Source organism: Fringilla coelebs, assembly GCF_963513975.1.
Source record: "Fringilla coelebs genome assembly, chromosome: 12".
In the NCBI taxonomy this organism is placed as follows: Eukaryota; Metazoa; Chordata; class Aves; order Passeriformes; family Fringillidae; genus Fringilla; species Fringilla coelebs.
Window position 1 is genome coordinate 13,135,332 of NC_140038.1, and position 13,180 is coordinate 13,148,511.

At 37.6% G+C, this 13,180-nt stretch overlaps 1 protein-coding gene across 1 annotated transcript in view; it reads left to right on the plus strand.

The window, feature by feature from the left end:
• Nucleotides 1-13,180, plus strand: part of ADAMTSL3 (ADAMTS like 3) — a gene marked incomplete at both ends in the record, with an annotated part of 165,358 nt that overhangs the window by 25,615 nt on the left and 126,563 nt on the right. The window contains one exon of the mRNA XM_084213870.1: nucleotides 1,426-1,545. Within this exon, the coding sequence (XP_084069996.1) occupies nucleotides 1,426-1,545 (120 nt within the window). The remainder of the gene's footprint in view (nucleotides 1-1,425; nucleotides 1,546-13,180) is intronic.

The window sequence follows — 13,180 nt, forward strand, 5'->3', positions numbered from 1 at the left end:
TTCCCAAAGTATTCTACAAATATAAACTAAACTTAATGCACCATTAAGAGAGGTCAGTAGGTGTTGTAATTGTTTTACACCTGGCAAAACCGAGGTAGAAATGATAAGAGCTTTAACCCAGGCCCCTTGAGGTTTAGAATGCATATCTCTCATCCATTAGCCCTGTGCTGAAATCACAGGATGACATCACTGCCATATTCCCTCGCAGAGGATCTCTGGATAGCCCAGGGAAAGCAGGGGGGAAGGATGCCAGATTATGTCAGCCCCTCTCGTGTCTGGGCTGTGCCTCACATGTCAGGGCTTGCATCAGCTGCAGCCAGCTCGGGTTCAGCAGGAAGCAGCACTGCAGACCTCTTTTGGTGGCCTGATGGGGAAACTGCTGTTACCAAATGTAGATTTGTTCTCCATATTTTATTTCTTAGTTATGCATAAATAAGGGCAGTTGGCTAAAGTGTAGCAGGGAGATCTCTGCAATAAGCTTTATAGAAATGTAAGGATCATATGGTGTGAATATGAGTTACTCTTATGCTTGATGAAAAAATTCTCTTTACAATCTTGTTCAGTCTTACATGCTGAAATATGACCTTTACCCTAGTCTAGACATGTCCTTTGCAAGCTATTTCTAGTTTATTATGAAGGCTGCTTGATTTAAACCAAGTATGTTAATCTGATGCTGTCATGACTGATGGGGTTTGCAGTCTGAGATGCTGACAGCTCTCAACAGAGTAAGCAAAAGCCCTGTAAGCTTCTCCAGACCATCCTGCAAATGACATGCCATCTGCTTTTTATGAGATAACTTGTGAGCTTCAGAAGGTGAACTTACTGCAAGAGAGAAAGTACAGTAGGTCTTACCTTCCTTTTCCACTACAAACTGCTTTAAATTATGTTGATTGCTTTAGGAATCTCTAGTTAGCTAGCACCTATATTTGGTACAGGTCTAGCCAAGAGTCTAGAAACTCTTGGCTAGAAAGATGGCACCTGCCAGCTTTCATGTGAAATTGCTGTGTAAATGTCAAAATATACAGTTTAATTACACCCCTATTTATTAAGTTTATTCATTGGTAGATGTCCAGCTGTTACCTGCAGTAGCCACTTCTCTAGTGAAGTGTATGAGGAAAAAGAAAGTGTAACATTGCTTTTTGAATGTCTTTGAGCAGTGATGTTTGATAAGCCAGAGATGATCTCCTTTGGTTTAGCAGATTATTCTGCAGTTGAGGCATCGTGGTTTAAACCTCTGTCGGTATTTAGCATGTCTCCATCACAGCAAAATATCCACCCAGAAATACCATGCCTTAAAACACAACACATTTTTTTTCCCCTCCAGCAGTTCATGTCTAGATTTTGTAATTATATGCATACTTTAAAAAAAAAAAAATTACTTGTGTTTGCAGTAGGTGTAACGTGACCTCTCTGATTTCCTTACAGACAAGAGCAGAGCAGCCCCAAGGTGCATACTTCCTGCCTGAGTTTGCACTTTCTCCACAGGGGAGTTTCCTTGAGGATACCACGGGGGAGCAGTTCCTCACCTACCGTTATGATGACCAGGTCAGTGTGCCATGGGTGAGTTACAGAGGCTGAATGGCTCGTGGAACTCTGAGGCAGAGATTGCTGTGGAACGGAGTGAGATGGAGAGCATGTCTTATCTTTTGAGGGTGCATCAAATTTATAGCAAGTTGAATGATAACACACTATACAAAATCCAAATTAAGGCACTTTGTTGCATAAATAATAAGTGAAAGCACTTTTGGAAAATATTAATAGGATGTAATGGAGACAAAAGCAGTGATATTTTAGTGAGGTGTTGATAGATGTTTACATCTGCAGAATGTGTAGAATTAGAAGTGATTGTCCTTTCTGTGAATTGTTGGACTCAATTTATTCTATTTAATGGAAAAAATTTGCGTTTTCCAGCTTGTGAAAATTCAGAATATTGTATTAGTTCATGAAGTTTTTGTGAGGGAAGGTTGGGTGAATTACAAAGAAACAAATGGGAAAAATGGATGGAACAGTGTTTAGAAAGAAACAAATTATTTTTTTTTAAGTGAAAAATTTTTAATGCTTTCTCCAGACCCATACAAACATTATGTTAAACATGGAATATAGATATAAATGTAAAGAAAGCAACATGAAAGAAATGCTGTTAATCTTGGCAAAAGATCTGAAATAAACCTAGGAAATGTGTGGCGTGCTGTGGAAATTTACTCATAACACAATGTGTTCCAGGAGTCAGTTGAATTTCACATCAAAACTGTCTGAATTACATTCATAGACACTTACAGGACGTTTCTTGATGTAAGAGGAGGGAGTTTGTTAGGATACATTCCCTGTAGATGTGAGAGAAGAGCCAGACTTCCCCTGCATCCCAAGGTGTGGTTCTGTCAGTGATGGGCAGATTTATTTTGAAAGATGGGCTCCTTGCAGATGCTACTTGAAGAAAACAGTTTGCTCATCACTATCCTAAAAGAGAGAACCGAGGTGAGTTTGTTTAAGCTTTAAACTGACAATGTTTTTAGATAGACAAAAGGAAGCAGAAAAGCTACCACAGAAAGCATGCTGAGCCACTGTGAAATATTTGAATTTAGTTTAAATGTTTACAATAATTCATACTTTTGCTTCCCTTGAGGGTCCTGATTATCAACAGAAAAGGTTCTTGGATAAGACCTTCCTTGGACTAAACACCTGGGAAAGCAATAACTTACAGGACAGTAAAATGCAGCTGCAACTCAGGCTGCATTTAATGACAGTAGTTGAAAAACACTATAAAGGTTATACACTTTGATCAGAATAGTTTCCATTTAATGGAGCACATTTTCGAGAAGATGATAAATCAAATATAACAGAGGCTTAGTCTGAGTCTTTGACTAGACTGTTTGGACTATGTGAATAATATAGCTGATTAAAAAACAAACAAAATGAATCCCCTTGAAAAAGCCTCAAATACCAGCATAGCTCTATGCAGAAGCCAGTTCAAAGCCCAATTCCATTTGATGGAAAGAATTCCATTTGCTGGAAAGTTTTCCATTTATTCCATTGAGATCTGAATTGGATCTAGGATATGGCCAGCTTCTGTTCTTTCATAAATGTGATTTAGTTTTGAAGCCTGCTCTTCCCAGACACTTAGCAGTATGAAATTTAGTTTGAATTCCTGGAACTGAAAGTGGTGCTGAAACATTAAAAGTAAAAGCAACTGTATTAGCAGTATTTTCTTTTGAAAGAAAATTCAGTCCTCAGCATTAGTTATTGAAAGTTATAAATACACTGAATGCAGATGGGAACTGATCTGTATCTCTAGCTTTACCTTCCTGCAAGTAAACAAGGATTTCTTTGGTGAATAAAAAGATTTTCCTTGATTTTCTAGGAAATTAATCATAGGCTTTTGCTGAAATGTTAATACAAAACTCAATTGTATCATGGTCAAACTGGGTAAGAAAACTAGATCTCTTTGTGTTCTGTGCTTCATTCAACTCTTTCTTATGATATTTACTGGTATGAATGGATGGAAGTCTTAAAACCAGAGGGTGAAAATCCCTCATTGGGTAATCTATTGAATTTTTATAAGCTGGAATGGATATTTTTGATACATGATAAATGTGATAAGAATACACAGGTGAATAAAAAGACAAATATATATATATTGAAAGCCCATTTTAACTTATCCAATACAGAAATGGAATCAGTACTGGAAAGTTACCGCTTAAATAAAGAATATAGCAGCATCTTCACACACCTTAATTCCTTAATTTAGTTTTAACAATTCATTTTCAATCTTGTCCTACTGTGAAGGGCTGCTGGCCTTTGAGAAATACATCCCTTCCTTTTCCCTGATGTCCAGAATTGTCCTCTGGGCATCCCCACAGAGTCCTGGTGTTCCTGTGCTTCCCAAGTTAAACCTGAAAATTAGAAAATTGAAATAACCTTGTGCACTTGATTCCAGTAAAACACAAGACCAATCTAATCTGGTCTGCTGTGGGGGTGATCCCTCCTCCAGTGTCCATGGAAGGGAACAGAATGGATAAAAGGGGGGAGAGAGGATCCTGAGACTGGTATGGAGGTGGAGAAGAGGGTGGCTCACAACCTCTATTCCTTTGGCTAGCCAGTCTTGAGACACTTGCAGGAAAACCATCTATCCCTGTCTTCCCAAGTGTGCCCTTTTCCCCCTTTTGCTGTTCCTTTTTTCCAGGCCAGTTAAATTTCCAGGGAGAGATGGATAATATTTTTACATAGCAGCATCATCATCGTCATGATCCAAGATTAGTTTCCTTACATCCTCCAAACACAGGAATGTTTCAAAGGGGTTTTCTTTGGCTGTTGTGTGTGATATTTTTCAAGAAGGGAGCCAGTTTAATCAGAATCACTCATTCCTTTGTTAGTAAGTAATCTCAGTAAAATAGAACTAGCTGTTACTTAAATATTCAAAAGTATTTGCTATCTGAAATGACAAGCTTACAGTTTGAAATGAAAGATGAGTAAATATTAATAGGAACACACTGTACTCTGCTCTAGCCCAGCAGAATTACACATGGATTCATGTTGTACATGCAAGATAGTACATTTTGTTCTGGTTTAATCTGGCAGGACTGTGCTCTCATTTTTGTACAGGACTGCACTAACCTCTTTGCATATTTTGTTGCTCTATGTGTATTTAAGAATTACATGCAGATGAAATTCTTTGGCTAGATATTTTCAAAATTCAGTGAATATCTTTCTTACCGCTTGTATGACTATAGAGGAAAATACCTTGAAAGATCTGATTAAATACTGACACTCTGATTCACTGGGGTGACATCTGATTAGAGTGGGACATTACAGTTTTGACACATTTATTGCTGTATCTTCAGGGAAAAACAGTGATTCAAAGCAAACACTTGAGGGATCCCAAGGGACAGAAATGTAGAAATGTTTAAATTGAGCATTTTCTAAAGGCTTCTGCATTGTTCACCACGGGCTGTCTTGTATCAGTGCATTGCATCCTTCATTTGTGAGATTCTATTGAGTCAATGCAATTTAAACCTAACTTGCTACTAAGTATCTTTGAAGTCTTTGATGCATAGCCAAAGACTTCAACTGCTGTTAGAAATTTGAGATTAAAAAAAATATGGCCCCCCTTACCATTCATGAAAATAGTTAAATAACTGAATAAACGTCTGAAAATAAATTATGAAATGAATATACAAGTAATAGCCCTTTCTCCAGCTTTGAGATGCATGTTGAACCTTGCCATAAGGAACAGTTTCCTAGTATTCTTTTTGATTTCTTTTGGCTTTTCACCTTTTCATCTACTACAAGGAATTTTTTTCTTTTCCAAAATACTAGTAGTACTGGAAAGCTTTCTTGCAGAAATAAAATGTTCTTGTTTTCTGACACTTAAGGTATTGCTTCCAAGTATTAAAACCATTCCATATGACGGACCACCAAGAAGGACAGCAGTGAAAACTTGGTTGGGCTGAATGTGTTTGAAGTGCATTTCCACTTTGATTAGCTGGCTGGCTGAGAGTTCTCTTGGGGGTGTGGGTTAAAAAAGGGAAGGCAAAAAGAAAATAAGTTTATCTTTAAAGAGAGAAAATGTTTGCTTGACCAGTTAGCTTTCTAGTTGACCTTGCTTCTTCTAAATCGTTTACCAGCTTAAACACACAACAAGGATAGCCTGATTCTGGAATTAGATTTATGGCTCTAAGTACCCCAAATCTTGGCAAAGAAATCTAGTGTTTCTAAACAAATATTAATGAAAATCTGTACTGTCAGGCTTGTGTTTAGCTATACAAGGTAAGGTAGAAACTGGTCAATCTGTTTTCAACTAGATGTGCAAGTTGTAATATCCAGGCTGCAGCTGCTACAGTTCTTTTAATAACTAATCTTTCTTTGGTTTGCTAGAAAAGTGCCTTGTTATAAAGTGAATGCAAAAGTCAGGAAAATATTCTCATTAAAACCTTGTCTTTCACAAATAGAAATAGTCTGTCTTGGCTTCTGCTTTTTCACAGGGAAAAGGAGCATGACATTTGAAGTATTAATTTGAAAAAAATGCAGTGGAAACCAGGATCTGAATTACTTCAAAAATTAATATTGAAGTAAACTGATAGAAACTATTACTCACCTTTTTATTTGTAGTCCAGCAGCAATGCCTGTTTGTGTTTGTTCTGTAAATTTTTCATATTACACCAAGGAAACTCTTGTGTGAGCAGAAGTTGTCTTATGGGTCCCACTGGGCTGACAGCTGTTTTTCCACAATTTCCTTCATCTCTTTCCCTGTTCCACCTGCTGCTGATGCTCACCCTCCCTGCTCTGCCTCTGGAAGGGTACCCGAGTCACAGCCTGGCTTTGAGTGTCAGCTGCTTGCTGGCTTCTGCTTCCATTCTGAGCCTTTTTATTCCCTTCCCGGGTAGTTTGCATCTAAATCACCAGAGAAATGGAGCCACGCGCCTTCAGGCTCGGGGATGAGTCATGTAAGGGACATTACTGCAAATTAACACATCAGCGAAGACAAGCTCTAATCCCGGGAAGGGAGGAAGATTTGTAGTTAGTGGCTCACTTGCTACCCATGCACATAAAGCTTCAGTGCTCTGGATTGGAGAAGGAGAAACTTGTGTGTTTCTCTGGTAAGCTGTTTTTGTTGACACCCTAAAAAAAAAGCATTCAGAACTATTAAAAGATTTAATGTCTTGAATCTCAATGTCTAGCTCTTCATTTAGAGATTTTTTTAAAAAATAAACAAACTGTTTTCAAGTGGCCACAAACTATTTCAGGAATTCTTCTATAATGAAAACATTCCACTATGGAACACTTGGTGGTTTCATTTGTATATTTGGAGAATGAACTGATAAACTTAATTTTATCCGAGCACCAGAATTGCAACCACTAATATGTGGCTGTGGGAGTTTCAGCACTGTGTTAGAAATCCTCATTTTCTGCCATGCAGAGGACAGGCCTTGCAGTCCTCACTCAGGCAGTCTGCTGGTATTAGAATAACATTGATTGCACTGACTAGAGTCCTGCAAGTCTTTCCATTCTCTTAGCTAGGACATCTTGTGTAAGTAATAAATTGCTGGGTCAGGTTTGTGGTATTCCATACTAATCCTACAGATGTCTGTAACGAGTTTATAATCATATTTAAGGAGTTTACAGCTATGTGTCTGTGTGAAGATAAAAAGCATCATTTGGTGTTTCTCTGAAAATTTAACTGAAGGTGATGTTAGGTACTCCCTAATATTTTTAATTCTATTCCTTTTTTTATATATACCTTTTTTTTTTTGTTCACAGGTTTTATTTTGGCCTCTATTTTTAAGGATATGTTTTTTGGTTGTTTTTTTTTTGCGGGGGGGGCGGGTAAGGAAGTTAGCTCTGTAATCAAGTGAAATGTGTTTCTGATTTGGAGTGGAAAGGAGGGAAAGGAGGCAAGGATTAAGAGAAAATGAAAACCACTTACAATTTCAGGCAAAACTACTCTTAGAGAGACTGGTACTGCATAAGTCAGGCATGATCCTATTCAAACAAAACTTTTGTTTAGGCTAATTGCTGGCTGGAAGTGTGTGAGCAGCATATGCACAAGTAATTATATCATTACTTGTGTGTGATAGGTTGCTTAGTGAACTGAAAAGTGTTTTAAAATACTTCTGTTTATTGGCAAACTGAATGGGGAACTGGCACTTCTTAAAAGCCCCAACTACCATTTTTAGTTCAGGGTTTTGTTGTTCAGAGAAAATAGTGGAACTGCTGTTTGCAGTCCATGTTTCTTTGTGCACTAAGAATTACAGACTTCCTTGTTTTCTATTACAGCCTCAGTCCCAGCCCTGCCAAAGGTCTCTGTGTGTAAATCATACTTACAGAAGCCAGTAGGTCTTCACCTTGTGCAGTATAACAGCCTTCACAGGGAATCTGTAATAGTACAGTTTCTGCAGAAAACACATTTTATATCATTTCAATTTGGACCAAATACATTCCAAGAGGCTGTAATCCTATTCCACCAAGTTCTGTGGTGAAACTCACTGGCCTGGGTCTGTGCTCCTCCTGTGGCTGTGATGATCCTGACCTCAGCAGCTGCCAGAGCATTCCCAGGTAGCAGAAGTGGCCACTCATTTGCAAGGTCATCCCCCAGAATGATTTATCAAGGAAGAAAGGAGAATGGACCAAAACTTTTTGTTGTTTCTCTTCTTCTTGCTCCCCTGGATGCTGCACAGATCTTGGGGCTGGTCTGGTGGATGATTAAGGCTATGCAGGGGGTACTGATTTTCTTCCTTTTTTCTTAGACATACTCTTGGGGCCACAAATAGATGTTTATTCAGTTTGAGGTTGAGCTACATAGAAAAACCCACATTAAATGCTAAGTACCTTGCTTTTCTAGCATCTCTACTGTGAACAGCTTTCATAAAAGACTGAAGTGTTAAACTCACATTCAGTGTTTCATGTTGTAATGTTTGCAATTCTAAATTTTTTCAAATATGCTTTTAATTTCTAGCAATAGATTAAAAGTATTTTTTAAAATATTAATATTATTTTTTTTACATTTCATTCCATAAGGAGTGGAAAGAAGGATGTGTACTTGTGCAAATATTCTACTCTGAAGTCTTTAACTGAATTCTGCTACACTGGGCTAGTAACAGGACACCTGATGAATTAACATTTTACAGATAGGTGCTCATCTGACATTCTTTAGAGGAGCCCAATGATTAAATCATGAGAGACTGATACAATGCAATGTGAATTTCCCACTGACCTCCTCATGCCCCTAGTGAACCTCCAGAAGTTGGTACACGTTCTTATCCAAGAATTTTGACATTGATAAAGGCTTAGGTTCAGCCTTCTAAATTAAGACTGAAAGGTCTGGAGGTAACAGAAATAATCCCATGCTTACACAGTAGTGCTGCTATCATCTATCAATAAGAGTTCATTGAGATACAGTGGAGAAGTGCTTCTAAATCAAAAAGAAATATTTCAAGTACTGTGGGAAATGCAGTGCTTGGAACTGGAAAGTTTTTCTTCAGATATACATGGCGAGAGGATGTTTTAGGCTGATAAAGCCTGATGGTGCATTAATCACTTTGCTTGTACAGCACAAACATTTTGAAACTATGTTTTTTCCTCTGGTGTTAAAAAAGGAAAGAGCAGATTGTATTTCATTTTTTGATAATTCAGCTAAATCTATTGAACTTCTTCAGCTGCTTAAGGTCCTGTTAAATTTTGCACAAATGAGAAGATAAAAGTGTTTTCCTGAATTTTCCATGAAGGATGAATGTGATCAATACGGATTTTATATTCTTTCTGTGTCATTTCTGCCAGAGATAACATTTAAAGCCCTGTGAGAGTTTATAGCAGCTTCTTCCTTTTAACATGGAAAGCCTTAGTAAAAAATTGAAAGAAAATTCAGTTTATGCTGTCCCTAGAATAATGATTAGGAAAATTCTTGCTTGATAAAAGGATTCATCCCATGCTAAGGTGTTTCTGATAGAATTACATTGTTTTGCAAGGCAGTGGGTAATTTAAACAGGATTTATATTGTTGAACATGTGGGTAATATCCCTCATAGCATTAACAGTCATCCTTTCAGGCCTGTCCAGCATGGGAAAATTATTTATAGGAGAGACTGAATGTCTCCATGACCCTTTTAGCAGAGATATACCTGAACCTAAATTTCTTCCAGTTTGTATGCCAATAATGTAGAAGATGAAGTGAAAAATCTTTTTTAAATCTGCATCTTTTGGCTTTGTTTCTAGATTGGCTTTGTTTCTAGAAACAGTTAAAATGCTTCTTGATGTCATTAATGCTTGCATAATGAACCAGGCTTGGGACAGCTAAAGAACAATCTCTTTACCAATTCCAACAGTAATTTTGCCCTTTACTGTTTCAAAAATAACTGTCAGTATTGCCAATTAAACCTAATTTATTTCTACTATTAGACTTCAAATGCTGTTTTCTTACACAGAAGAAAATGACTTACATTAATTATCAATTTTGGCAATAACAGGAAATATGGTAAATGTAGGTTCATTGAGAGGATCACTCCTGACAACTGTATTTTTCATTTTCAGAGCTTGGAATGTGTTGCAGGCTGTGGTACTGTAGGATCTGAGGCATTTTAATTCTCCTGATGTGCAACACCCTGGTGCTGCATGTGTGCCAGGTGTAGGTGTAGCTTCCCACCAGCATTTCTGCTGAGCCTTGGCTTGGAGACTTAGGGTACAGAATGTGTCCATGACTTTCAGAAACAGAACTGGGAGAGTTTGAATTTAAAAAAAAAAGTATATGGAATTTGTGACTCATTTTTCCATGTTATGGAAGCTCTGATTTTTTTTCTTCATTCTTCTTCTGTTTTATGTAAAGCAGTTGCTTGCTTATTGCTTGGACCATAAGCTCTTGCTATTTACTAATCCCTTTATACTATTTCCTCCAAGAAAACACTGAAACTTTGGGTGCTACTTCCAGCATGCAGGATGTCCTGTGAATGTCAATGGGATTTCTTTGCATGTCTGAAACTGTTTACAGAAATAAATCCTTGAATGGGATTTGAGGCAGTAGTTGAAGGTGCTCAGTGCTTGGTTGAGTGTTTAGCATGGTCTTTGGTAAAGAGTAATGCTGGATTTGAACATGAGCCTTAAGTGCTGTAATGTATTAGACACAAATTGTGGGTCCCACATTTTGTGTAATGATTGGCAAATCAAACATTGCCTTTTATTCTCTGTGTTTTTCCCCCTACTTTCCCATAGACAGTCAACTATTGTGCTGATTCTTGGTCTGGAAGGAAAGGCAGTCAGACCTCTGAGAACTGGAAACAATCTGGACTTTTTTTAATACTCTGAAGACTGTAAAACCTGACCTCTTTCCAGCAGAGCCTATGTAATCTAGCTTTATAAAATTATCTCATTGGTAGTAATTTTTTTTGTTTGTTTGTGTTGTAATGCTATAAGATATTTTTGTGCTTTGATGGTATAAGTTTTTATTCATTTAACATTTTTATGTTGCATAAGAGAAAAAGGAGTTTTAAAATGGCATCAAACCCTTTAACTGATTTACAGGTTCATGAAGCAGACTAGGGTATTTGCACATGGGTGAGAAAAATTAGTAGTAATAGGCTGCTGTGTGATGTGGGATGTTTTTGTAATTTTTTAAATAGCCCTTGGGAGATGGTTGCAATTGTAAATACAAGATATGTTCTCCTTTACCTGATTATTTAGGCTTTAGTCCAAAAATCATAGTAATTTCAATAGACTTTGGATCAGCCCTTCAATTTTTGCTGCAAAAAGAGATTTGCCATTGATTTTAGGCAGATGGCATTCAGGCACCCCCACAGAAGTACTATAGACTGTTTGATCAGGGAACTACTGGAAAATGGGGTAGATGCTTCAAAGCCCCAGCAGCATTGCAGCCTCAGTTCTCTGCAAACAGTCAATTTCACTGGTGTGTGTTTGTTTGTTTCTGTCAAATCTGGTGTCCAAATGACATGTGAAGATTTGTGCAGAGAACTTTATTTTCTCCAGCTTCTGGATTTGGTGAGGATCACAGAATTTTCTGTGATTTATGCAAGCAAACCTATTTACACACCATGAATGCTGAAGTGAATCCTGTATTCAAAATATTTGATCTGTTTCAGTAATTATGTTGTACTCAAATCACCTGAAAAAATGCTGACAAAATGTAGTTTACTACTCCATTCTTAGGCAAAATCTTTGCTAAAAATACACATATCTGCTGATATATGTAGGGTATAGGTCAGTGACCTTTCTTTGTCTGGTAATATGGTTGTATAAGGTATAAATCTGAAGAAACAAGCTGTGGTTTTTCAGGCAGCTCACATAATGTCTCATAACATCAACACAACATATGGCAAAATACCTTTTTTTTACTGTTTATAAAAAAAAGACTTGGAATGCATCACCTTTACTTAAAAGAAATGTAGTCCATTGGCTTGAATGCTTTTTGATATTATTAATAGATGACATAAAATGTGTTCAAATATCAGACTATAAACCATGAAATTTTACCACCTTAGAGTGCTGGCTCCAGTGGTAACTATTCAGGGCAATATTGCATTCTAATGTATGAATCAGAATTATATCCTAAGTCTACTATTAAAATACTAGGGCTAAATTTTAAACTTGTCCTGCCCTTTTTATTCCATTTGAAAAAGATTTTGTTCCTTTTTTTTTTTTTGCAGGTATTTTTATACTTTACAGTGAACTTGCCAGTTAATGTTCATTCTTCTCCTGCTTCTTCAATACTGAGGCTATAGGATAGTCTGTTTTTCTCATACTTTCAGCTCTGCATTCTAATGAATGCGAGGCAAGGAAAAGGAGGGTGAAAATATTTCTTAAGAGAAGTCCTTTTTCAATACAGTTAAGTGACTTTCAATGGAGACTATTGCCCCAAAACTAATTTTAAAAGGGATATCTTTGGGGACAAAAGAGATGATCATCCTTGTAAGGTGTAATTATAATGGAAATGATCTCCTGTACTTTGCTGTACCAGAGACCAAGGTCTTGCATGCTGAGGGGGGCTCTGTGGGCAGCACCACGGGGGCTTTGAGAATTGGTTCTGCCTGTGTTTGTTAATATTCTGGTGTGTGTGGAGAGAAGATCTGGAGCCCTGTCTGGAGCAGATAAAATAGATTACCTCTTGCACACACTTTGGAGTCTACAGCCCAGACACTTCTGCACGTGCATAACTCAATTCTTGTGAGGACTCCACGTACGTCAGAGCCACCCCGTGAGTGAAGGGGCACACGTTCCAAAGTGTCAGCAGGATCAGGACCTCCTCTCCAGCCCTGATCTTTCAAATTCCATGCTTAAACTCCTGTGAGGACCCCAAAGAGAGACAGCATCTCTTGGGAAGACCTGAACATCTCCTGCTCATATTGCACTGAGTGGAAGCTGAAATAATTTGTTGTAATATGATGGGGCCAACAGGTCTTCCCCTTTCACAGCTCAGATGTGTACTGATTCAATAACTCCCATTATTCCAGCCTTGTCGTGAAGCTGACCATGAATTGCAATCAATCTAGTTTACATTTTAACCATTATTTTCCTTAAATGAGGGACTCAAAACCATTTTTGCAGGTTGACGACGTCAGAAGATTTTCCAACTTAATGAAAAAATGACCACATAATATTTTCAAAGAACAGACTGATGGAGGCTGGCCTGTTGTCAGAAAAATAGTGTAAAAATTAACTCTTCTACATTGTGATTTAATTTAAAA